Source organism: Xiphias gladius, chromosome 17 (assembly GCF_016859285.1).
Source record: "Xiphias gladius isolate SHS-SW01 ecotype Sanya breed wild chromosome 17, ASM1685928v1, whole genome shotgun sequence".
Classification (NCBI taxonomy): Eukaryota; Metazoa; Chordata; class Actinopteri; order Istiophoriformes; family Xiphiidae; genus Xiphias; species Xiphias gladius.
In genome coordinates, this window is record NC_053416.1 from 8,378,208 (window position 1) to 8,402,455 (window position 24,248).

Below are 24,248 nucleotides of genomic sequence, written 5' to 3' on the forward strand. Positions count from 1 at the left end.
ATCAATGCCAGATTTCAGTAGTTTGAACCTAAGGTAGTCATGATTTACACTAACAAAAGCCTACTGGAAATCTGTAAAGAAATAAACATTGTCAAGACAATTTATAGAACAAGATGCTTTTTCGGCATCACCAAAAGTACCAGAGTACCCTGTAATCCTACTTAAGACCCGTCTGTCTTGTTGTAATATTGTGGTTTATTATTATTTTCTGCACTGATAACATGAGCAGTGTCTGAGACGGCTTCCACGTAGCGTACATGCATAAAAACAGGCAGAACGGCACAGATGACTAACTAGCTCCCTGGCTACCACAAGTGTTGGCATGGCAACCAGCAGAGCATGACTTACTCTGCATAATCAGCAGAGTTGGAATAAATCTTGATCAGTCAGATTGCTTGGCTGGAGGTTTTTCTTTTTGCTTGTGTAATAGCAAAAAAAAGACAGTTTGTCTCGAGATAGAATGTTTGGAGAACATGACTTGGCATGTGATCTATATACAGTATGTACGTATGATGTGTCTTCAGCCTTTGCCCTGAAATCGTTCAGCGGTTCTCTCATAATGTCATGGAACCAATAGGAAATCAGTGTTTTGCATGTGGTGTGAGTTGCTTATTACAAGTTGTGGGTAAAAGCAGGTCAAAACGAACCCTGGCACAATAGTGGTTAGAGATAAGTGCCCTATGAAGATTTTTAGGTTAATAATAAACAAACGTCAGCTAGGTCAAGGTCCTACTGTTTATTTCTAGAACCTTACTGCAGGGGAAAGGTCTGTTGCATCCCTTAGCAGACTATAGTGAGGCAGATGTTTGTGCTGATCACAGATGGTTATGTGTCTCGACATCAACGCTAGATTTAGGTAGCCTACAAACTCACTCAAACCTTAACTTTGTTTTGACCCCTGAAGCGTACGTGCTGTGTCTTTATTTTGTTATCCCTACCATGAATGTCGCCTGTGCTTGTTAAAAAATGCGCTAATCCACGTTTCCCAGTACCTATCCCTGTTCCTGTCTGTATATCATCCAGTTTAAGAGTTAGAAATTCAGGAAACGTAAGACTGAGTAAATGACAGAAGCCAGATTATTATTATCATTATTTTTAAACATGGACACATTGTGTTTGTAAAGATGGGGGAAGTTTTATCGAGGAATCATACATGGTACAAAAGCATGGACACAGTGTCACTCACAAGTTGCTAAAATGAAGTTTTGAAGCCTGGAGTTTGCATTTGCTGCATGCTTTCATCTTGTAAAGTACAATTGGCTATTGACAATCTGATTTGTGAACATTTTTTGAAAGAAATATAAACATAGCTAAGTGTCATGGATTTCCTCGTAAAGAAATTCTGAACTAAGACAAAACCGTCTTTCTCTTTCTGTCCAACCTTCGCTGCTTTTATTTTGAAGGTCTTCCTCCTTCCCAGGATGAAAATAGCCAGCCGGTAGTCTCAACTGGTGTTTTTATCTTCAGTTAGTAAAGTGTTAGGCCTTAAAATGATTATTAAAGAGACAAGAATTTGAGGAAGGGAAATAAAAAAAATAAGAAAAAATAAGTTTGAGAAAGTGCCTTAAAAACCGATTGCAGTAATGCACTACTCCCGCACAGAAACTCTCGAGATTACCCGTCCTTGCCTTAGGGTTTGTTTCTCTTATCACATTATTATCAGTAAGCCATTGTTATGTAACTGCTCTGTGCGTATGTGTGCACACCAAGGAAGGAACTCACACAAACAAAAAAAGCTCTATTTGTAACATTGGATTCTGTTTGTCAAACTCAAAATTAGGCTATTTGACAAATCAAAAGAGTTTGTCTTCCTGTGAGCTTGCTTGCAATTTTAACATCTGAGGAAGTGATGCTGCAGTTTCCGAAACACGCATTCAGCCAGTTGCTCCATCATGTACAGTGATTCTCTGAACACACCCTTTTCAGTGTGCTTTTAATTAACAAAAGCAATTGCTCCTTGATAGAATTTGTATGCTAATGGGAGCCAATAATTGCAGTATAATTTGCGAAATCACAAAGATCTTGCAAAGCTTTTTTGTTTTATCGTTTTATAGCTGAACTCTCAGGCTGCTCTCAGGCTTTTTCTTATGCTAAAATTCTTGAGTTGAGAGTAGAATTTTCTCCAGATTTAATGGGCAAGTCAAAGCAGGCGCACGGCTGGATCCAGCTGGCTTGTTATAAACAGACCACAGTCGGGCTAATCACCCACGTCCTCTCTTAAATTCATTCATACATTTAGGAATCCACACTGACAGCAGTGGCTAAACTTACTGCGTTGACCACACATCAAGTTGCTGTAATATATTTCCGCAGGAAGGCTTCCCACTCTGTAATTTATTGAGTGCTGCAGAGGGTCTAAAGAGCAGCAATACTCTTTAATGCTCTTATAAACACAGGCACACATAAACATAAACACAGACACACACACACGCGCACACACACACACAAACACGGTATTGCCTTGAGAAAGAGTGGAGAGCGGTACTCCGGGAGGAATAATTATAGATGGCATTGAATTTCCTGCTCCCCACTGTGTACAAACAGTGTTTAGCCAAGAGGGTTTGCTTACTTCACATGTTTACACCATGGCACTACTTGGCAGCAGGGTCACATTATTGCAGTGTGTCCGAATGTCTGGTGCGCAGAAGAGGCTCGACATGCGGGGAGCTGTGTCCTGTGTATTTCACGCGCAAGTGGCCTGTCCTGTTATTCGTTATTTTCGGAGGTAGCCGCGCCGGGAATCGAAGCTGCTGCGCCCCGACGTCTCATCATTCTGATACCAGAACGAAAATACTTTCACATCCTCGCATTGGGAAAGCGTAATACTCAATATGGTGCTTCTTGCAGTTCTCCACATGCTCTGCACACTCGAGAAGCCTTCATACAGCTGACGTTTGAGATTGGTCGTAGGCAAGGACATGCTGTGTGTATGCACCACTAACTGACAGTTTGCCTGATATATCTGTGTGGCCTGCACATACATTTGTATGCATGGATGCATGAAGCACTGCTCTCCACATACCTGGAGCTGTTGTATTTGCTACAGAGAATGGATTGTAATTGAATATACCCTCCCTGAGCTGGAAGTGAAACCACATTACCAGCCCCTTTGCGGAAGAGAGTCCAGGGAGAAGTGCACAGTGACCCCCCGGGAGAGGGTGGAGGGAGAGTGGAGAGAGAAAGAGGGACCTTGATTCAGTTAAAATCAGAATCCGAATAAAGAGTGAAGGGAGGAAAAAAGAAAACAAAATGGACAGCAAAAGCTCGCCCTAAATTAATGGAAAAACCAACCTTAATTTTTTTTAAGTAAGGTATTGTTCCAGCACAAGCTGCCAGAACAGTTACAATGCTCCTTGGCTTATGTTTTACAAGTTTCTGGACTTACATCAGGGATTACAACCATTCTTTGAAAAGACATTCCCTTATTTGGTGTTTGGATGATGATAGAGAGTGCTGTCTCCATTAGGTGTTTGGGTCGAGATCTGGTGTCTGCAAAGGCCACAGCACAGGATTCTAGTCATTTCCATGCTCATCAAACCAGTCGGCAAACTTTACGTTCTTGCGTGGAAGCATCTGCATTCATTTCACATGTTTCTATGTAGGTTTTTTCCTCTGATTTGTCACCTGACTCCAGGAAGTATATAGATAGAGAGAAAATGACCTGAAAGAAAAGAGGAATGGAGAGGGGGGAGAGAAGCAAATAAAGAGATTGAAAGTTGTGTGGGTCGATGATAACAGGAGAAAGGATGAGATTACTGTTGTTATTCTGGCCTTGTGCATTCCTCCACTGTATATTGTGCAGTGTGAGAGATTGACAGAGTGGGGGGGGGGGCAGAGTGAAACAGACAGAGCCAGGGAGGGGATGCAAAGATTGCTGCGAGAAGAGGGAGACAATACGATGTGACACAACGGAAAATGGGCAGGAGGGAGAAGGGAGCGGGTAAAGCTATCTTGCAGGTGTTATCAGGTTAAGCCACCCACCGCTGTGTCGCCATGGTGACACCATGGTAACGACCAGGTGTTCAACCAGGAAGGAGAAAGACCTTGCTTATGTAAAGGGACTTCCTCTGTGTGTTTCTTCCTCGTTATTTGTCTCCATTTGTCTCAGTCAGAGTTACAGTCTCTGGTTTGTTTGTTTTAAGGCTGTATGTATATAAAAAAAAAAAGTTAGAAGATATAATAACCTTCGTTTTTCCATTCAGCAAATCACTCACCAACATTCTGCAAATTCTGTATCTCATCTGTGCAGTTAAAAGCGTCGCTTGTGAAACATGGCAGGGAGCAGCAGTTAATCGTTGCCGGTTTTTAAAATGCAATGTAAGAAGCGCACACATTCGTAGGAGCACCTGACTCTTGGCCTGGCTGCCTGTGTTTGCATAGTGTGCATACAGTGTGTTTTTAAGGTCGTGAGTATTTTGCATTTAAGTGTGTGTGTCTTGTGTGTATGTGTGTATACAATATATATATATAAAGAAAAAATACAGAAGCACAAAACTTATCGAATTCATCTTATCTCTTAGTAGCAACTTTACCCATGTGTATGCACAGTGTTGCGGTCTAATATGACTCTTTTCTGACTATCATTGTATATATTTGTGTTGTTTTGTATATGTGTATGTGTGTGAACATGTCTCTGTATGGCTCTTCCCTGCTTAAACCTATAAGCTGATTTGATAACGTGCTTACAGAGATCTCCGTTTCAATCCGCTGGTGTTAGCTCTGTTACATCACTGCAGCCGGCTATGTGTGTGAGTGTGCGTGCATGCGTATTCCCGTGTGCGTGTGGGTGGGTGTGTCGCTCAGCAGAGTGGGTTTGGTGGGGTGTGTGTGGGGGGGGGTGCAGAAGGCTAACAGACGCTCGGCACATGGAAACGCACCGGCGGCAATGACGCTCACGTGCCTGTGCCATGCGCGCACTGCGGGCCAGACACACACATACAGTAAGCAAAGGGCAAACACACCGCGGACCTTTGCTCTGGTGCTGAAAGGCGTACAGTACCACTGTTAAACACACATCCTGGGATAACCTCTGATCTGCATCAGAGAAGCATACCGTTTTCACACAATCGATTAAATTGAGGCCACACAATTTAGCTGATATTCAGATTAACGGTCCTAAAAGAGAAACACCTCACCGTGTTCACCTCTGTATTTGGCTGATTTAAGGTGAGATATACACAAAGAGAAGTGGCACATCTGCGCATCTGCTCTGTTGTGTATTTATTTCCAGGAAAATGGCACCAATCAACTGTAAACACTGAATTTGTCTGTCTGTCTTCATTATCTGTTGGCCTATTTAAAATGACAATGCCATTTTAGACCAGGAGGGTGGCACAGTCAGTAAAAGCAACATACATTATGATCGATTATAGCTATAAATCGGATGACAGAAAATGATTGGAGTCAGCTAGTGTTGATACTCAGACAGTTTGTGGCGTGTGATGATTGTAAGTGTTTGACCTGTGATCAAGTCGCTGCCCCTCGCTCATTCACAGTATTTTTAAAATGTTTGATTTTCATAGCTGGAGTCGCGACCACTGACAATAGTTGGTTTGGAGAAACACATAATGCAACAGTCAGACGGTGAGGAATCAGGAAAAATAGCAGTGTGCGGTGAGTGAGGATAATCCAGTTCAGTGAGTGTCGGCACAGAGCTACGTCTCAGCTGAAGCTCTCTGACCTCCAGGTCTCGTTTAAGAGTTTACTGTCTGTCCATCCACCATCTCACTTAAAACGAGCATTCTCACTACGTTTTCTGTCCAAAAAAGCAGCATAAATTAGCAATGCGGACCATTTATGATAGATGTTCTTTTCTGTTTTGGCATAGGAATGTTTTTCAATATTTGCTCTTTTCTGGCTGTCAGTGCAGAAGAAATCTGTTTCTGTTGGTGGAAATACAGAAACAGACTATAAGTGGGGTATCTCATGTCTGTAGGTTTCAGTAATGCTAATAATGTTAAGGTCTGGTCCCACCTTAAAAATCATGAAGTAGTCCCCATAGTGACATGCTGAAGTTTCCTTGAGCAAGACACTGGTTCCCTACCAGCTCCAGAGGTGCTGCTCAGTAGCTGACTCTGACCTCTTACATCCATATAAAGGGGACAGAGGAAAGAGGTCTTGCCAAGTGGGAGCAAGAGTCTCACCCTATTAGTCGTTTATTATTATACTTGGCCGTCATCACTGACTACTGGGGTAGGTTGTTCAGGGCAGGTTCCACATTTTAAAAGCCCTCGGTATTCCGCACCAGCCAATTTTTCAAGTTTTGTGGGCTGTTTTACACAGCTGATTTTGGTTGTCTTGAAATTACAGGCACTCACAGTCTCATTCAGAAATCATACGAATCTATTTTTACCGTATGCCCTGCAAGCCAGAGGGTTTTATTATTGCACTCCTAGCCAGGAAATTAACCTTAGAAATGCAATACAAAATAATAATAATACAAAAGGCAGCGAAAATGGAATTGGAAAATGCTGTTAGCCTTCTGAGTATAAATGAAGGAAATTAGATAGCTGACAAAATGTGCACATGGCCTTCAATTCATAGTTAAATGTTGCTCGGAGAAAACTTTTTAGTCTTATGGAGAATATCACATGATAAAGTAGATGTTTAAACCGTCATACAGGAAAGTGAATAAGGCAAGGCAAGACATCTGGCTTGTGAGTGGTAAAGGTGAGAAGGTGGTAAACCGCCAGTAAGTGAAGGAATTGGGAACCAAGGACAAAGAAACACGAGGGTTACAGGGATGAGAGGAAAGTGAAGAGGAAGTTGGAGAGACAGATGGAGCTGATCCTCCGGAAAGACACTCCTCAGGGTCCTCACATCCTTCTCCTGTTTCCTCTAAATGAAATAAATTAAATGACTTAACTTGAATCCCTGTGCTTCCTGATTCGACTATGTTTAATGTGACACATTGGACAGTTGTTTGTGTTATGTCCCATTTGAAATGTCCAGTAATGTTTCTCATATACAGTTTACCTATTTTGTTTTTAATCTGTGTTGCAGATAAACCTGCGGCTCATTTTAGTCAGTGGGAAGACGAAAGAATTCCTCTTCTCTCCCAATGACTCGGCTGCAGACATTGCCAAACACGTCTATGACAACTGGCCGATGGGTAAGCATCTCCATTTCAGATACCTCAAGTGATGGTTCCTGGCAATGGTCGTTGATTAAAGAAGTAGCAGTCGTTACAGAAGCGTGTGGAGTCACATGGTGACGACAATGAAAATGTGATGAGTAAAATTATCCTCCGCGCCTCTTTTGCCAACAGGTTACTAAATATATACATTTCCCAAAGAAAGCATTTAAGATTTACAGTAGCTGTGGGGATGATTTAATTCTATCACCATAGCGGTCATGGAAGCCAACATCACACCTCTCTCTCCTTGTGTGTTAAGACGCACAGAACATACCTGTCTCTGAGCTGTATTATTTAAATGATTTTAGGTGAGAGATGCTTGTGCTACTGTGACTAGCATGAATGCTTCACATCAACTGCAAAACGTGGGCATTTACCAGATATTAGTGTCCAGTCTTTGGTATGCTTACTGGGACATTTGCCATATTCCCACATTCTCCACATTGATAACATAGTCCCATATTGTGTGTGGGTGTGTTTTGTTTTGTTTTTTTATTTATTTTTTTATTTAATAAATCAATTTACTGCAAAAGCACAGCTGCAGTTTGTTTGAATTAGTTGCAATCGCTAACGATTTAGCTGCTAATGTACTTGGTAACCAGATGATTGGACTTATCTTGGCTGTGTTTTCTTAAACAACGATAAAGGCAGCTGGGGAGCTATTTTGTGTTTCCCAGAGAGCTGAGATCACGTTCAAACCGACTGCTAATTACTTACATGTAGGTCTACATAGCAGTATGGGAATTTGTGAATCTTTGGTGTGGGGTCATTAGATCGCACTCCTCCTCTAAGTCTAATTATCATTGCACAGAGGAGTGTGGGATCGCAGTACAGCCACCTCCTTTCTACAATATCCCCGCTCCCTAAGTGCTGCTACACCAGGGTTAGAATTCATTTGATACTGCCGACCTTACACCACCTCTAGATCTGAACAGACTTAAACCCTTTTCCCACAGTGCTGCGGATGTAGTCCAGTTTAGGAGAAGACCACCCTGCGTCAAAAACTATAAATTATACTGATTCCCCATCGACAAGAGGAGTTTTCCTTTCACTCAAGTCGGTTTTTGGAGGTGTTCCTCCCAGACAACAGATCTGAACCCTGTGAGACCCAGAGCAGGCACTACGTCTGCACCAACACCCTCTGTTTAGCTGGAGACAAACATCTGGTGGCCAGACTCTGCTACTCCCCCCTCCCACTGTTTTCTATTTCATTTAATGCCTTCACTTTTGTCTTTAGCTCTTCCCAAGCCACACCTTTTCTTCTTTTGTCTTTCTCACATTCTGTAGTGCATCCCGGAGAGCCCACATCATATACATTCTGCATGTAATAATCTAAAACAAAGGCCATAAATGTCTTAAAATGTCTTCGGTGTGGTTGTTGGTGGTAATTTTTTCCACGATGCAATGACAGATCTCTTCTCACTCTTCTGCGTGTCTTAGATTTGCACAAAACAGGAGCTTTTCATCATATCTACTCTGCTGAACTGAAGTCAGGGCCCCTTAACAATTAAATTCCCTGGACCCTTTTCTAAATTGGTAGACCAGAGTCTGGGAACTTTCATTAGCAACCTGACTGTGTTTATTATGTTTTTTTAAAGCAAATTCAGTCGCGCTCAGAAATGAAAAGGTTGTGAAATTTAACCTGCATGTTCTCAGTGTATATTTTATGGATTATAGATTTATAGAATAATAATAAGGATGATGACGTTTCATGGGAAAGAGGTAAAATAACGTGGAGAGAGATAAGCAGTAAAGGGAAAAATATATGAATTTTTTTATTGATATTTCTCCATGTTGACTTTTCTCTTTAACACTCTCTTTCCACCCCTTTCTGCTCCTTTTTCTTTCAGACTGGGAGGAAGAGCAGGTCAGCAGTCCTAACATCCTGAGGCTGATCTACCAAGGACGTTTTCTACATGGCAACGTAACACTAGGAGGTGAGAAAACACAGAAAGTCAAAAAAAAAGTTAAAAAAAAGTTTTAAAAAAAACCAACCCAAAAATAAAACCTTATGTGCTCAAAGACATACAAACAAAATCACAGCAGTGTGTTGCTGGAAAGTTCTTTGCTGTTCTCATCCTTTTCCCGAGCCGCAGAACAGAGGTACCTCAGTGCTCTGCACAAGCCTGCTTTGACGGAGAGAGGGAGGAGAGAGGAAATACAGAAAAAGAGGGGAAAGAGACTAGTCAGGAAGGGGGCAAGACTGGCATTAGAGCAGACCTCAGGCGGCACAAAGAAGAGACAGAAAGGGAGGGCGCATGAAAATGAATGCCACAAGTGAACAGAAACAGAGGGATGTCTTCTTTTGAGCCGGCCCTCTTCACTACTCCCTGGCTTTTAGGCTTTTTCGTCTACTTAACCCAATTTTGATTTGGCTGGTGTTTTTCGTGTGGTTAATGGGGTTATGGCAGTCCCTAACCCTTTTACACTCATCCCATTACTGCCATCTATCTGTTAATTCCCTTATCGCCGGTTTAACGTGTTTGCACAATGACACGGAATCCTCTTAAAGTCGAGCCAAAACTCCCAGTGGTTTTGAAACGCAAACACGGACACCGCGCACACATGTGAACGCGCTCATCCCATGACTGATAAGCAGTTTTGGGGCGTAACGGAGCTCCAAGAGAACAAGTAAAGTTCACCGTGTGATTGTTAAGGTGTACATCCCTACTTGACTAGTGCTACTTGTTATATTACAGAGCATAAAATAGAGTAGAATGCATTTTACCCGTCTTCCTGGCGGCCATTGATTTCCTTTGATTTTGCTATCAAAAGAATCTGCTAAACAGCTTTAGATAGGTAACCCATCACAGTGAACATCATGGTCAGTTGTGTTTTGTTTTTTTTTTCCAAAGTTACAGTATTGTTGTGTGGTAATGGAGGTGAAAGTAGGACATGACATGACAATACAGTACGGATCAAATCAATATTACAATATTGACAAGGATATTTGCTGATATCGACATGGCACTATGGCAAATACATGAAAAAATCACAGATGTTCAAAGCAATGACTGCCTTCCAATGTAAGGTAATGTTCCAATCACATTAAATCAAACTCTTCCTGTGTGTAAAATGAAACTGCCAGCAGCTGATTTTGATAATCATTGATTTGGACAACATAAATAACAGATGATTATGTCATCACAATATATCCTCAATCCTCGTTTTTCAGTACTGATGTGTCCCCCGGTGCTGCTGAAAGTGAATTCATTGGAATTTTTTTCAGTTTGCCGAGTGATTTAGTTTACACACTTCATTCAGTGGGAAATGGTTCAAGCTATTTTGGGAAATAGAACCATTTTTTACTTTTAGGAGCAGCCAATCACCCTGTGTGAAATAAATGGCAAATATTAGGTTTACATAAAGGTTTACATTCTTGGCCATTTCTTTCCTTACCTGCAAAGATTATTATTCTGCAACAAAATGCACTTGAAGTCATATATTTTGTCCACTTCAGCCACAGCTTATTATTTCACAAAGCTGCCTAAATGTGGTTAGTAGCTTTTCTCTCTTTTTTTCTTACCAATGATTAATTGACTATCTCAACTCTTTCCAGTGTAGCATGATTTATATTCTGCTATTTCAGAGGGGAAGCCGAAGAGACAGGTGATACTGATGGTGAATGACCTTGTAAAGACAGATATTCTCTTGTTCACTGAATAACCTCTAACTCTCTGTCTGTCTCCCTCACTTCTCCCCCACTAGCCCTCAAACTGCCCTTGGGGAAGACCACAGTGATGCATTTAGTTGCCAGAGAGACTTTGCCTGAGCCAAATTCCCAAGGTAACCAGCTCTCTGTCTCCCTTCTTTCCTTTTCAGGAGGCCTTTCCCCACGCTGAACAACTTTTAAACGGTCTGCTCCAAGCCATTATTTATCTCTACACATGGCTTCTGTTTTAGGCACAGCCACTGGTGCAAATAATTGGCTCCCTTAAATGTATCCCCAAGATACAGCACAATGTGTCGAATACACAACTAGTATAAGTCATATTAGGCGACAGGTCTCCTAAGGGTCTATCTGTGATAGACCTTGACTTCAGCTGTGGATTAGTCCAAACAAATAGAGAGTTGGGCGTAGATCTGGGTGTGGACAGTGGGGACATGTCAATGGACAAAACTAACATTATTTAAATATCAAGAGTTATATGTTGTTAATCTGTGATCCTTGCCCGGACATGTCATTTTAATAAACAACGTTATCACTGTGGTCGAAAATGCCTCACAGGACATCGGGTCCTCTTTAAAGAAGAACCCAAGTGGATCAAGCGCAACGTTATTACAGCATGTGGGTCATTAAGACATGAACATTATTTATAAGGTAAATATAGCCACACCTTGTCTAGCGTTTCTTTGTTAATGTCAGGCATGTCTGGGTTTCTCAGGCCCGGCACACAGACAGGTGAGCTGCAGGGCTCAGAGCGCTGTAGTCAGTGACTCTCTTCAGTAGGACTAAATTGTTTTTGCATGCTGGGTAAAATGAGGGAAAGGTGATGTAAGGTACAACAAATGATTACCTCACTGTGCTCCAGAAGAAAAACCTGTGCCTTGCGGATGAACCATTAAAAGGCAAAGTTCAGTTGCAGGTGGAGAAAAACCAGGAAGAAACACCCGTTTTCTTCCCTGTTTGTTCCCTTCACATTTCTCGCTCCATAACATTGTTAGTGCTCCACAAATAGAGTAGTTAGAATAGTTTTCCCTCTTTTGTCATTTGAAAGGAGGTGAGGTTTTACAATAGAAGGTCAAAATAGGAACACAGCTCTTGATTCTGACACTGCCTGTAGGTTCGGTAGTAAACTTTTTTAAGCATTCATTCTTTTCTTATACGAAACCCTCTAAGTTAGAAGAACAGAACCACACAAGGGGCTGCATTGCCGGGGGCATATCGCTTCAGGTAACAGTGAGACACGAGGAACAGTCCGGGAGGTCCTGTTCGAGAAAAACAAAACCATGAGTGTTCGAAGGCTTGTCAGACACCAAAATGCTGCTCTGTGGTTTATAACACTGTGAGACGGGAAGTCATCACGGTGTCAGTTATTTCATCTTTCGTCGCAACGATCACGAGGTTGAGACAGTTTAAATACGGCGTAGGCGTTACAAAGTAATCTATTTGGATTGGGTGCATTAAATGTCAGCATCCCCTTGGTGTTAAAGTCTGTCTTATCACATCGTAAAGATATGCCTCTACAAATCATTGGCTGTATCATTGGCTGTGTTGACTTTTAAAATGCCTGATTACAGAAAAATGTATTAACTTATTCGTTATCCCTCTTAACTTCACCGCCACACAAACCCCGCCACAGCTCCACACACAGCCGGTTATTCTGCCAAGTTTCAGCCCGTGACGCCTGCATTCGGTGTCCGCCTGCTTCTGTGTTCACCTGCACTGTGTTTTCATGCAGCTCAATTCACAAATGTATTTGTTCTCATTTACATCGTTTTCTCTTTTTGTTGTCAGACAACTCAACAAGTATGAAATTGTGATTGAAACACTACATGTTAACCAGCAGTCAGTCGGACGCTGCTGAGCTGCGGTGATAGAATCACGACGTCCTCTGACAGAATTGAACATAAATCCAGGGTAACGACAACAGCTCTGCTGCTAATTCAGCTATATCGGTGTTCAGAATGAATGATCACGATGAAATTTAGAGTCGACTAAAGGATGCCTTCACACTGAAACGCCGGCGTGGTGTTTTTTTTTTTTTTTTTAGACAGCCTGTTTTCCCGTTTAGGAAAAGCTCCATTTTAGGGCAGAAAAAAAACCTGTTTTAGTCTGGACAGACGGCTGGGAGGGAGAGGCTTAATGTGGATGTACTCCACTGGCTTAACTCTGTAGACCAGTCTACCAGTATGTTAGTGAAACTGACGTCATGTCACATTTAAAAGTAACTCGTTTTCATATGATATCTCACCATATATACAGTATTTGTTTGTGTACCTGTTTGTGTAGAATCAGTGTTTGTCTTTATGATGATGTTTGTGTGTGTGTGTGTGTGTGTGTGTGTGTGTGTTTGTGTGTGTGTGTGTGTGTGTGTGTGTGTGTGTGTGTGTGTCTGTGTCCCCAGGTCAGAGGAATAGAGAGAAGACAGGGGAGAGTAACTGCTGTGTCATTCTGTAAAAAAAAAAACCACCTCCGCTCCCGTCCCGACACCCTTCTCGTCCGTTCTCGCCCTCAACATTGTGGACCTAATGAGCTTGTCCCCCTGTCCTGGAGCCTTTCCACAAAGCGGAAATGCATACATACAAACACACAAACACACAAACACACACACACACACACACACACACACACACACACACACACACACACACACACACACACACACACACACACTCTTCCCTTTTTCTTTTTCTTACCTCTCTCATATACTCACACATACATGGCAAGACAGAAAGCTCAGTCAGGCTGATCCGGGACACAGAGTTGGGAGCAGGATATTGATTAACGATAGAGTTGATTCCTTTGTTGTACATGATTTGTTGTCATAACTGAAAATTAGAGGAAAGAACTGGATTTGAATTTTGTTTCTTTCTTTTCTTAATGCACAAACTCTTAAGCCTTCCGCCATACACATGCAAACACACACACACACACACACACACACACACACACACACACACACACACACATACAATAGACGTACACGCATTGTCAAGCCATCCCAGCTGGTCTGTTGAAAGTCAGTTTCCAGCTGGCTCTTCAATCTAGCTGGTTGTAATAGTAATGCAGTGCCAGAGTTTGTGTGTGTGGCCTTGTTTTCTCCTACAGACCGCTGAGAATTTTAACCACTAACAACTCACCAACGTACGAACACACACACACACACACACACACACACACACACACACAAACACACAGTGACGCCCTGTCTACACATCCAGCCATATGTGCTTGTGTGATGTCCCTCAGTGCAGCAGATGAAGCTTAGACGTGCCTGATCAGAGAACTCGAACCAGGACACACACACACACACACACAAATATACACACACACACACACACCTGTGTCCTTTAAACTGCCCTCCTCTGCATGTGCCCTGGAAGGTCACAGGAGAGAAATCACTCCGTTTTATCTGCAGAGCGCTGTACTCTCTCAGTCGTCACATTTTAGCCAAACAAAGCCTAAACAAACAAACAAATAGACGGACAACCAGTGCTGGTGGTCTTGTTTTTGGTTACTTGTTTGTCCATGACATTTGTGACTGTGTTTTGACAGTCCGTGCATATGACTGACCGACCAGTGTTGTGATAGTAAGACGTCATGCCCGTTTTCTTCCCTCCCTGATCCCCGCCGCACCATCCCCCTCCTCAAGGAAAGGCTCGTTGTGCTCCTTTTTTAACAGTGTTGCAAAGGATCTCTCTGACAACTGCTGTCCTAGCAGGGAAATTAACTCTGAATCACAGTGCTCCTCGTTTGTCTTAATTTGCTTCTTACTCTCTCCTTAATTCTCTTTCTGCATTAATAAGTCCATTTTGCACAACTGAAGCATGTGCTCCTTCATCAGATTAATAAAAATGTATAAAAAGTTTTATGGTTTTATTTTATATTTTTCCAATGGAAGTAATGTTCCAAACTAAGGTAATGTGTAGAATATATTTAATATGAATCTTATATAGATCATGATGACTCTAGATCTTGTTGATATACAGTATATTGGTGTTTAGTCTATGATTGTGTATGCGGTTAGCTTCTAGCCAGTTCACAGTCACTCGCTGACAATGTCTTGTGCTTAACAGCAGCAAAACCTCCCTAATCATGGACGGACTGTATTTTTATTTTCTATTTTCTTTCTTTCTTTCTTTCTTCTTTTATTTTTCATGTTTATAATTTAATGTAATCCTTTTTCTTTGTGGTTTTTTTGCTTTAAAATAATCGCTTTGTAACAGCACTAGGTCTTAAAAAAAAATATTGTTTATATTGATCAGGGTTCAAATCTGTACAGAGATAAACATTTTCAAACCAATTGTAAATAGCACTAATGCTCCCTCTCCCTCCTCCAAACTTCAAAATGGAATACATCTGTAAACTAAATAAAAGTTATTGAAGTGTGCTGCCTTTTGTCATGACTCTCCGCACTTAAACCATAAAACTCTTCAGTATCATTTGGTTTTGACAGGGTGCTGCTGACGCTAAATGATATTTCAGCAGATCAATGGGAATCGCGAGTGTTTTTTTTTTTTTTTTGCTGACTCAACTAAGGTTCATCTACAACTACCTGGAAGTGGACTGTGAAGCATTTATGGAGAACTCTTACTTGGTAGTCTGGTGGGAAACTCGTCAGCGGATGAGGTTAGGAGAGACCGTGGTTTATGCACACGAGTACAGCTGCAGCACTGCAGCTGACACATTTTATTTGAAGTTATGAATGAAGTAGTTGAATTCCTTACTTACCTTAAAGTAGGAATACCACACTGTAAAAATACACCATCGCAAGTCAAAGTCCTGCATTCAAAATTTTACCTAAATAAAAGTAGTGTGGTCAACTAAAATGTACCAAAAGTATCAAAAGTAAAGTACTCAATATGCAGACTGACTGCTTTTAGAGTGTTATATTATCATTGATCTTACATTCATTTTATTTATTATTATTATTATTATTTGATGCATTAACTTGTCCGCAGCATTTAAATGTGCATCTTGAGGTGGAGCTCATTTTTAATACTTTATGTACTTTTCGGTGACTATACCACAGAACATGAGGTGACTTCGATTACGTCTCCTTTTATAGGAACTAATAGCCGCTGGGTAGCTATGATAGTAAAATGTCAGTACATACTCAAGTACTATACTTGTGTTAATTTTTACAGGTACTTCACTTGAGTGTTTCCATTTCATGCTGCTTTATACTTACACTCCACTACATGTCAAATGGAACATGGTTACTTTTCAGATTAAGAGCCTTCATAAAAAGAATAACATTCCACAATCTTATATAATGAACTGTATGGTCCACATATTAGTGGTTTCCAACCCTTTTGGCTCGGGATCCCTTTATAAAAATAAATGCCTGGCTGGAGAGCTCTTTGTCACACTTCTTGTTGGACATTTCCCCTCTAAACCTCTCAAGTGGTTTCATTTTAATATGTGCTCAAAGCTCAAAGAGGTCAAATTATCCAATATTTCACAAAGGTCCAAAAAAAAAAAGCTAATACAGATTTGTGAGGAAGAACTTCACAGTTTTTTCACAACTAGTTTTTTTTTCCCTCTGTCTTGCCCCATTAATCATCTCAGGACCCCTTGGTTGGGAACCACTTAATAACTGTAATTGTACATCACAGTAGTTGAAGATCAGTAAAATGCTGCTTATTCATTGATGCATCAGGATTAACAATCTAATAATGTAATAATAGTGTAACACTAGGGGCAGTTTTCCGTGAAATGAGTACTTTTACCTATGAGGCTTAACAACTCTGTACTCTTACTAAAGTAGAATTTTGAGAGAAGGACTTTTAATTGCAACTGGGAATTTTTAGATTGTTGTATTAGTGCTTTTACTTGAGCAAAGGATCTGAATAATTTTTCCACCACTGTATTAGATTATAATATGTGTTGCGTGTAAAATATTAATCTGTAAAGTCACTCATGCTGTCTGATAAATGAAGTGGTTTGCAAAAAGTACAATATTTACCTCTAAAATGTAGTGGACCTGAAGTATAAAGTAGCATTAAATGAAAACACTCAAGTAAAGTGCAAGCATCTCAAAACTGTACACTTCAGTAAATGCACTCTATATCCCGGCACTGTGTGTAGGAATGTGTCTCTTGTCACCTGACAGTCAACAGATTCTCACCGGATGAAGTCTGTCGATCAGTGCTCAGTTTAGATGAGAGAGAATCAGCAGTGGACCGTCAGAGACTTACCGAAGCCTGCTTACTTTTCACTCACTCAGCATTCAAGTCCGATGAAGTCTTAATGCAAAAAAAAAAAAAAAAAAGAATAAAATCAAATTGCATCATTTTTCTGTGGCAAACTTGTGATGCTGTTGAGCCACTTGTCCAGTTTGTATAAGAGTCAGTGGGCCAAAGTGCAGCAGGGAAAACGAAAGTGTGGAACACAAGAGTACAGTTCAGCCCGCTGATCCGAGAGCAGTTTTAGCAAACGTGTCAAGCCTCGCACTTTGTCAAAGACACGCGGAAGAAACAGGTGCTACGTGACCGTGAGGGCAGTTTTAAATTAAAGAAATCAAAGATTGGAGTTTTTGACTTCACAGTATGAGTATGATTTTCTAAAAAAAAAATTTTTATTAAAAGATGATGAATGTGGTAGTGTTGCCTTCACTGAACTGTAGTTTTTTTCCTCTCCTCCTCCCTGTTCCTCCTCCCTGCAGTCATGCCTTGTCCACCACACAGTGACTGTAATGTGGGACAGATATTCAACATGAATGCAACTATTCTTCTGTTATTTACACACACACACACACACACACACACACACACACACACACACACACACACACACACATATGCAGAGAAAGAGTCTGGGTGCAGGCAGAGAGGATTGTGGTTACAGCAGTACCACTCAGGACAGCACATTCTTTTTGCTGACATTCTTGTGTGACATTAAACCCCTCAGCATTGCTGCTGCCTGGCCCCTGAACAATACACCAGCCTCTTTATACAGACAAATTATTGTTTCAAAAGCAGTGTGGGTCTGCATGAGTGAACATTTTGCGGTACCATTTAAATATATGTGACATTTAGAGCAGTGACATTTAGGCATATGGCCGGACTACATCTATAAAGACGAATGAAACAGATCATTTTTAATGTAGCTGATGCTAACTTCTGACTACGACAACAGAGTGTAAAATGAGCAGGACTGGCAGGGTGGGCATGTAGGGGGAACCCCGTTCATAAAGCTACACATTCATTGCTCATGATTGGATGGATTACATAGGCAAAACGGTAACTATGGGGTGACATCCACCGAGCTAAGCAGCATGGCAAGACATGATTTTCTTTGCTCTGTGTGGGACCAACCGCGGACTGCATGAGACTTGAGGATGTTGCCATCTTCTGGCAAATTACCTGTAGAGCAGCATTGGAACTGCTAACGCTATAAATACACTCAGTAGAAGGGGTTTTGGATAAAATCTTCCACCAATTGGCATATATGTTGATTAATTTTTTTTTTTTAAGTAACCATCTCATTATCTACATTTAAAACAACGTAATATGATTAAAGTGTCTCTGTGTAATATATAAATGTATTTTATAAGCTTGTTTAAATTTTAATCTATCTCGTGTTTTGAAGTCTCGCTATGTTTGCTTCAGTTCTTACTGAAGATTACTTAATTTCTCATTTGACAAGGAAGTTCCTTTTAATAACCTCTTTCATTACAGCTTCATTTTCAGATCATGTTGTCAGTCAAATCACTGCACTCCAAATATGTTTGCATTGCTTTTCCTTTAGAAGTATTCAAGAACCTTGAAATAACCCTCTATAGAAGTCATCTTGATGTTTTCTCTGTATTTAAACTGCGAAAATAACATAGTTGGATCATGGCTGAAGGTTTTTTTCATCCCTGTGTTGAATTCCACATTTTTCTACTGGAAATGTTGAAAAAAAATTGAATGAATGAGAATGTATGGATCTTTAAAAAAAAAAAAGTATGCTAAAGATCTATCTCCTGCGGTAATAATGCTGATTTGAGTTTTGATGACAAAAAATTCAGGATTTCCATAAAAACAGCTTCCTGGTTTCAATGCAGGAGTGTAAAGGCAACCAGGTGGAACCTTTTACTTTTTGTAAACTCCACGGTCATGTGTATGGATTAGTTTTAATATCAGCATATCATTATACCCATACTATTTGGAGCAGTTATGCATGATAATCCGAGTTCTTTTAAGTCAGTTTTCGCCTCCCTTTTCTCCCCAAATAGCTAGCAGTCTATACCTTTTGCTTTTGTTTCTCTTTTATGCAGTGATTATATATATATCTACTGTCTGTTGTTTGGTTTTGACAGGCCGCATCTGATATGTCCGCGAGTGTCTGCTTCATACGGTATGTCCCACCACAGCACCAAATTATTCAGGCAGTATGATGTTTCAAACTATGTCGGTGCCATCTGTGTCCCAGAACCCCCCAAACCTTCAGCTTCTTCCCACCGTCTTCCACATCTTAACAGTTCAGTCTGCAACTACAGGACTAACAGAGAATCATATTGTTTTTTGTTATGGCATTTGTTTACATTTCAAACACAGTAGGTGGATACTGGTAATTGCAGAATGGCTTTTTATTGGTACACCATTGGTACACATAGAGATAGAGTGAAAGCAGGACAAAAAGAGGGAAATATGTTTTAGGAGGGTGCATAGACATATACCTTGGTTTTCCACGGAAACTATTTTTTTTTTTTTTATCTTTTTAACCTCTTTCCATGTATATCACCATATACACTCATAAATTATTTCATTTTATGTTCACCAAAACAACAACACAAGGTCAAGGATGTCAGTGTGACATGGTGACAGCATCAATTTGGCTATGTTTCGTAGGCATGATGCCCTTTTGATTCTGGACCCAGCGCCAGAATGTTTGCTTGATCTCCTCGGTTCTCAGACAGTGGATGAACAGGGTGGATCAGTGGAGGCAAAAGACTGGTGAAGAGGGTGGTGGCTATGCGCTTGTCAGGGGTCATCGTCAGGTAAGGAAAGAAAGGTGTTGAGTAGACAAAGAAACGTGGTATGTGGTAGATGGAAATGATACAACCCTGGGTGCCACAGGTAGAGAGGGTCTTCATTCTGCCCTGAGGAGAACAGCAGCTTAGGGGTTAAAATGAATTATGAATAATAAAATAAAAAGACAGCAAATACATGTCAAATTTAGGAAAGAAGTAGCTGCTGCACAAAAGATAAAATACTTTAAGCTTGGCAATGTCTATGACCTTGAAGATTTAAGGATGGAGCGTTTGTGGCATTGTAATCTTAATTATGAAAATATCTGTTTTAATCTGACAAACATAAAAGATTTAAAAATACACTATTAGGGTAAAAAGAGGTTAACCATACCTGTCCGCTGGCCATGCGCAATACTGAGATGATGATGCAAATGTTAGAGAGGATGATGAAAGCTAAAGGAACATAAAAAATAAACATCGCTCCAGCTGAATCGTTGACTGGGGTCTCCACACACTAGAGGTGTAAGGACACGGTGTCGCAGAAGGCATGCATGATTTGGTCGGGCCCACAAAACGGCATCACGGCAAAGTTGATTGTGCTAATGCCAGGGAGGATGTGTGCCACCAACCAGCAGATGGTTTGGTTTGTCATCACCGTCGGGTACCTGAACAGAGAAAGGGAGGTAGTCACGGAAGGAATGATGTACAGGAGAAGAGTGAGGAGGAAAGAAAAAAGAATGAATTCCAGGACTTAAAGGTGAGATTAGTCAAATTGTGTTTTTTCTTTTTTCACCTGAGAGGAAAACAGATGGCCAGATATCGGTCCAGGGCCATGGTCAATAAAATCGGGGAGTTCAAGGAGCCAAAATAGTGAATCATGTGGTTTTGGAAGAGGCAAGTGTGAAAGCCAAGACTCCCATCATCCCACCAGTAGTGAGCAATTAGTTTGGGTAAAGCCACTGTGGTAAATCCTTTAGGAAAAGAGAGAAAGGGAAAAGAAAAACGAGAAAGACAAGGCAAAGCAGATCACGTGACCGTTCTTCTGTTTTTCTAAAAAAAACCAAAACAAATTAAAAGACCACATACATTCAATTTCAGGATCACATTCATTTTCAAACCTGTGATGTCATGTCACCCTTAAATGCATTACTTTAAACTAAAGGGCAGACCGATTCATACTGGTCAGTATACACTTCACGGCCTGAAATCCTTAACACCAATTACTAAACAAAACCGGAATTTCTACAGTTTCCAAGACCATTGACGTTTGCTCTACTTTTTCTAATAGCCAAGTCATGACAGTTAAGAGTAATATCTTATATAAAAGCAGGCTAAGACTTAACACACCAGATCCTGGCAGGTGACACAAACAATACCATATTTACCGATGTCTGAGAGGGCCAGGCTGAGCATGATGATGTACATGGGCTTTTGGAGACTGTGCTCGAAAGTAAACACCACTGCCAGCAGGAGGTTGCCCACCGCTGTGGCCACATAGGGGAAGAAGAAGAACCACGCCACTAGGTCGAAATACTCCGGGCGGAGACTCGGGAAGCCCACGATAACAAACTCTGACACACGTGTGCAGTTCGCATCCACCCGAAACATACTGAAAGCAGAGGTAGGCAGGTGATACAACCAGTACAGTTACAGGACATGACCTAGAGGGATAACAGGGCTTACCTCACTGGATAGCCTTGACGGTGTGACAACCACAAGCAGCAACCTCTCGGTTTTATAAAGTCTTTGTGACAGCCAGGAAGTATGTTGATACAGGTTTGTCCCAGTGGAGGCGGAAAAAAAACAGTAGCACGCTCAGGTTGTCCAAGTAACTTTTCCATAATAAATGTATTGTTGTAAGAAATAATAAAGTCTTGTAATCTCTTGTTTTTAAACAGAATCCCAGTGATTTTCTGACCCGGGATGCAAAACCTGACTAATGGCTCAATGACACAAAGCCAGTGTGTTATAATGGGCACAATATGGATGCACTTTTTTCAATACAATTCCCATGGCACCATGAACCATGCAACATAATGGTGTGGTAGAAAAAAAAAATGTATATAATAAAATGCAATGTTGGCTCAAATAGATTTAGCCTCTGCCAAAATTAAACATAGGGACATCTTTTTGATGTGGTGAGTTTAGAATGAAATATTGCTATAATTTAAGTACAACGGGCACGGTATGGAAACGTTTCCAGTAAATTTGGATAGATCTTAAAAAAGCAAAACAAAAATAAAAAACCCAAAAAACAAAATGTACTGTATTACACTGTACACAAGGGACACTGCAAATATGTTTAAACACACTAGTAGTGTTCAAAGAAAAGTCAAGATGTGCTATTATATTCTTGCAAGGATTCATAAATTCTAGTCTAGTCTAAATTTAAGTTCAATATGCCTGCGACATCCCGCAGTGTCAGAATACCTAGTGGTGGAAGAAGATCCTTTACTTCAGTAAAAATGCCAGTACAACAACGTAAAAATACTCTGTTACAAGTACAGATACTTCATTCAAATTCCTACTTGACTCAAAGTACAGAAATATTATCAGAAAAATGTGGTTTAAGTATCAAAAGTGGAAGTACTCAAAATGGCCCCTTTGACTGATAATTCATTATATCCCCCAGGATTAGATTTTTAATACTAATGCAACCATGTCTAAGTAAAAAATTTACTGTTGTAGCTGGTCGAGATGTAGTTAGTTTTAACTTCTTCGTATACTGTATATGGCAGTGTACTGCAGCCCAGTGGTTCTCAGTTCTAGGAGTTGGGTCCCTCCAAAGGCTCAGAGGATACATTTGAGGGGTTGGGAGATGATTAATGGGGTAAGAAAAGAAGAAAAAACAAAGTTCTGCTACATATATTAGTATTCTTTTTTTTTTTTTTTTTTTTTAATTTTCTCTAATAACTGCTTTTTTGTGAAATAATGGATATTTTTCAGGGCTTTGAACACTTATTTTAATGAAACGGTCTGAGAAGTTTAGAGGGGAGATGTGGTGGAACTCCTAAATATCTAAATAGTGACAAGGGGAGTAATAGTCCCTAAAACTTTCAAGCCTGTTCAATCTTTAGCAATGCATTTTGTTTTATGAGCTCATCATATGTTTTAATGTAAAATCTTAATCTGTAGAGTAACTAGTGACAAAATACGTCTGTCAAATAAAGTAAATGTAGAGGAGTAAAAAGTACAATATTTCCATCTGAAATGTGGTGAAGAAGTAGGGGATTTTACTGATTTTTCTCAATCAAGAGTGCACTTATCTGTTAGAGCTGCAACGAGAAGTCATTTAACTGATTTAGCCGATTGACAGAAAATTAATCAGAAAGTATTTTAACAATAATAGAACTGATTTAGTCATTTTCAAGCAAAAATGTCAACAATTTGTCCGTCCATGCTTCTCAGTTCTGAGGATTTGATGTTTTTCTTTGTGATACGTAATTGTAAACTGAATATCTTTTTTTACATTGTTGGTTGGACAGATAAAGACATTTTAAGACGTCTGTTTGGTTTACGGGAAATAACAGTCGAATTTATTATTATTATTATTATTATTATTATTATTATTATTTACTATTTTCTGTCATTTCTTAGACAAATTTTTTAATCGATCAATCTAGAAAAGAATGAAAATAATCCCTATCTGAAGCCCTAGTCTTATCTGTAGTGTTCAAACATAATTTTGCTCTTGGATTATTGTAATGGAAGTTAGACTGTTTCACCAAAAAAAAAAGACTTACTCATTTTAAGCCTAAAAAGTTAGTCCCCATACACCCATGCTAGCTGCTTTACTTTTTTTTCGCACTCGAGGTCCGCGAGTACCCGCCCCTACCCTGCTTCTGACTGGCTAGTACCCGTTGCCTTCGTTGGTTGGATTGCTTAGGTCAGGGTTAGCCATTGAGACTGGTGATTGGTCAGAGTAGTGTAATAATATCAGGGCGAGCCAACCAGAGGCAGGTTAGGGGCGGGTCTTTGCTCACCTCCGGTGGGAAAAAAAAAAAACTAACGCACGCTAACGCAGAAGTCAAAGCCTGTTTCCGTGGTGACACATGCTGGCCAGTGTTTCCAGGTAACCGTCGGTGACACCCGGTGACCCAGTGGCACCAAATGACAAATATAAAAAGAAAACATGGCTCATAAGCCGTGGTTTGCTAGCATTGTTGTGGAGCGAGGAATGAGAAAGGAAGAGCTTTTTGAGAGAGACGGCAGTGGCGACGTCGTCAATTTTGATTATCTAAGTAAACTATCCTGACTACTGAGCCCTGCCACATTAAGAAGCCACAGCATCTCAACCCTGCTGCAGGTCTGCACTGTGTCGACATTTTACGCTAATAGAGCTTATTTGAATTATTACACTCGTCACTGAATTTGTTTTCCCTGTAAAATGTCCTGTAGTTGTTGGACTCTTCTCGAAGGGAATTTTTTTTAGGGAATGAACAGAGCTTATACGTTTGCCTTGTTTTTTTTCTCTCTCAGTCAGCCATGTT

General features: G+C 40.5%; 1 protein-coding gene and 1 pseudogene across 1 annotated transcript in view; one reads left to right on the top strand and one right to left on the bottom strand.

The window, feature by feature from the left end:
• The window catches only part of ubl3a (ubiquitin-like 3a), a 37,813-nt gene extending 22,658 nt beyond the window's left edge, over positions 1-15,155 (top strand). The window contains exons 2-5 of the mRNA XM_040150259.1: positions 7,003-7,111; positions 8,986-9,072; positions 10,844-10,921; positions 13,204-15,155. Of these exons, the coding sequence (XP_040006193.1) occupies positions 7,003-7,111; positions 8,986-9,072; positions 10,844-10,921; positions 13,204-13,256 (327 nt within the window). The 3' untranslated portion in view covers positions 13,257-15,155. The remainder of the gene's footprint in view (positions 1-7,002; positions 7,112-8,985; positions 9,073-10,843; positions 10,922-13,203) is intronic.
• Positions 15,156-19,592: 4,437 nt separating this feature from the next.
• On the bottom strand, positions 19,593-23,572 carry LOC120802961 (annotated as a pseudogene).
• Positions 23,573-24,248: the final 676 nt, after the last annotated feature.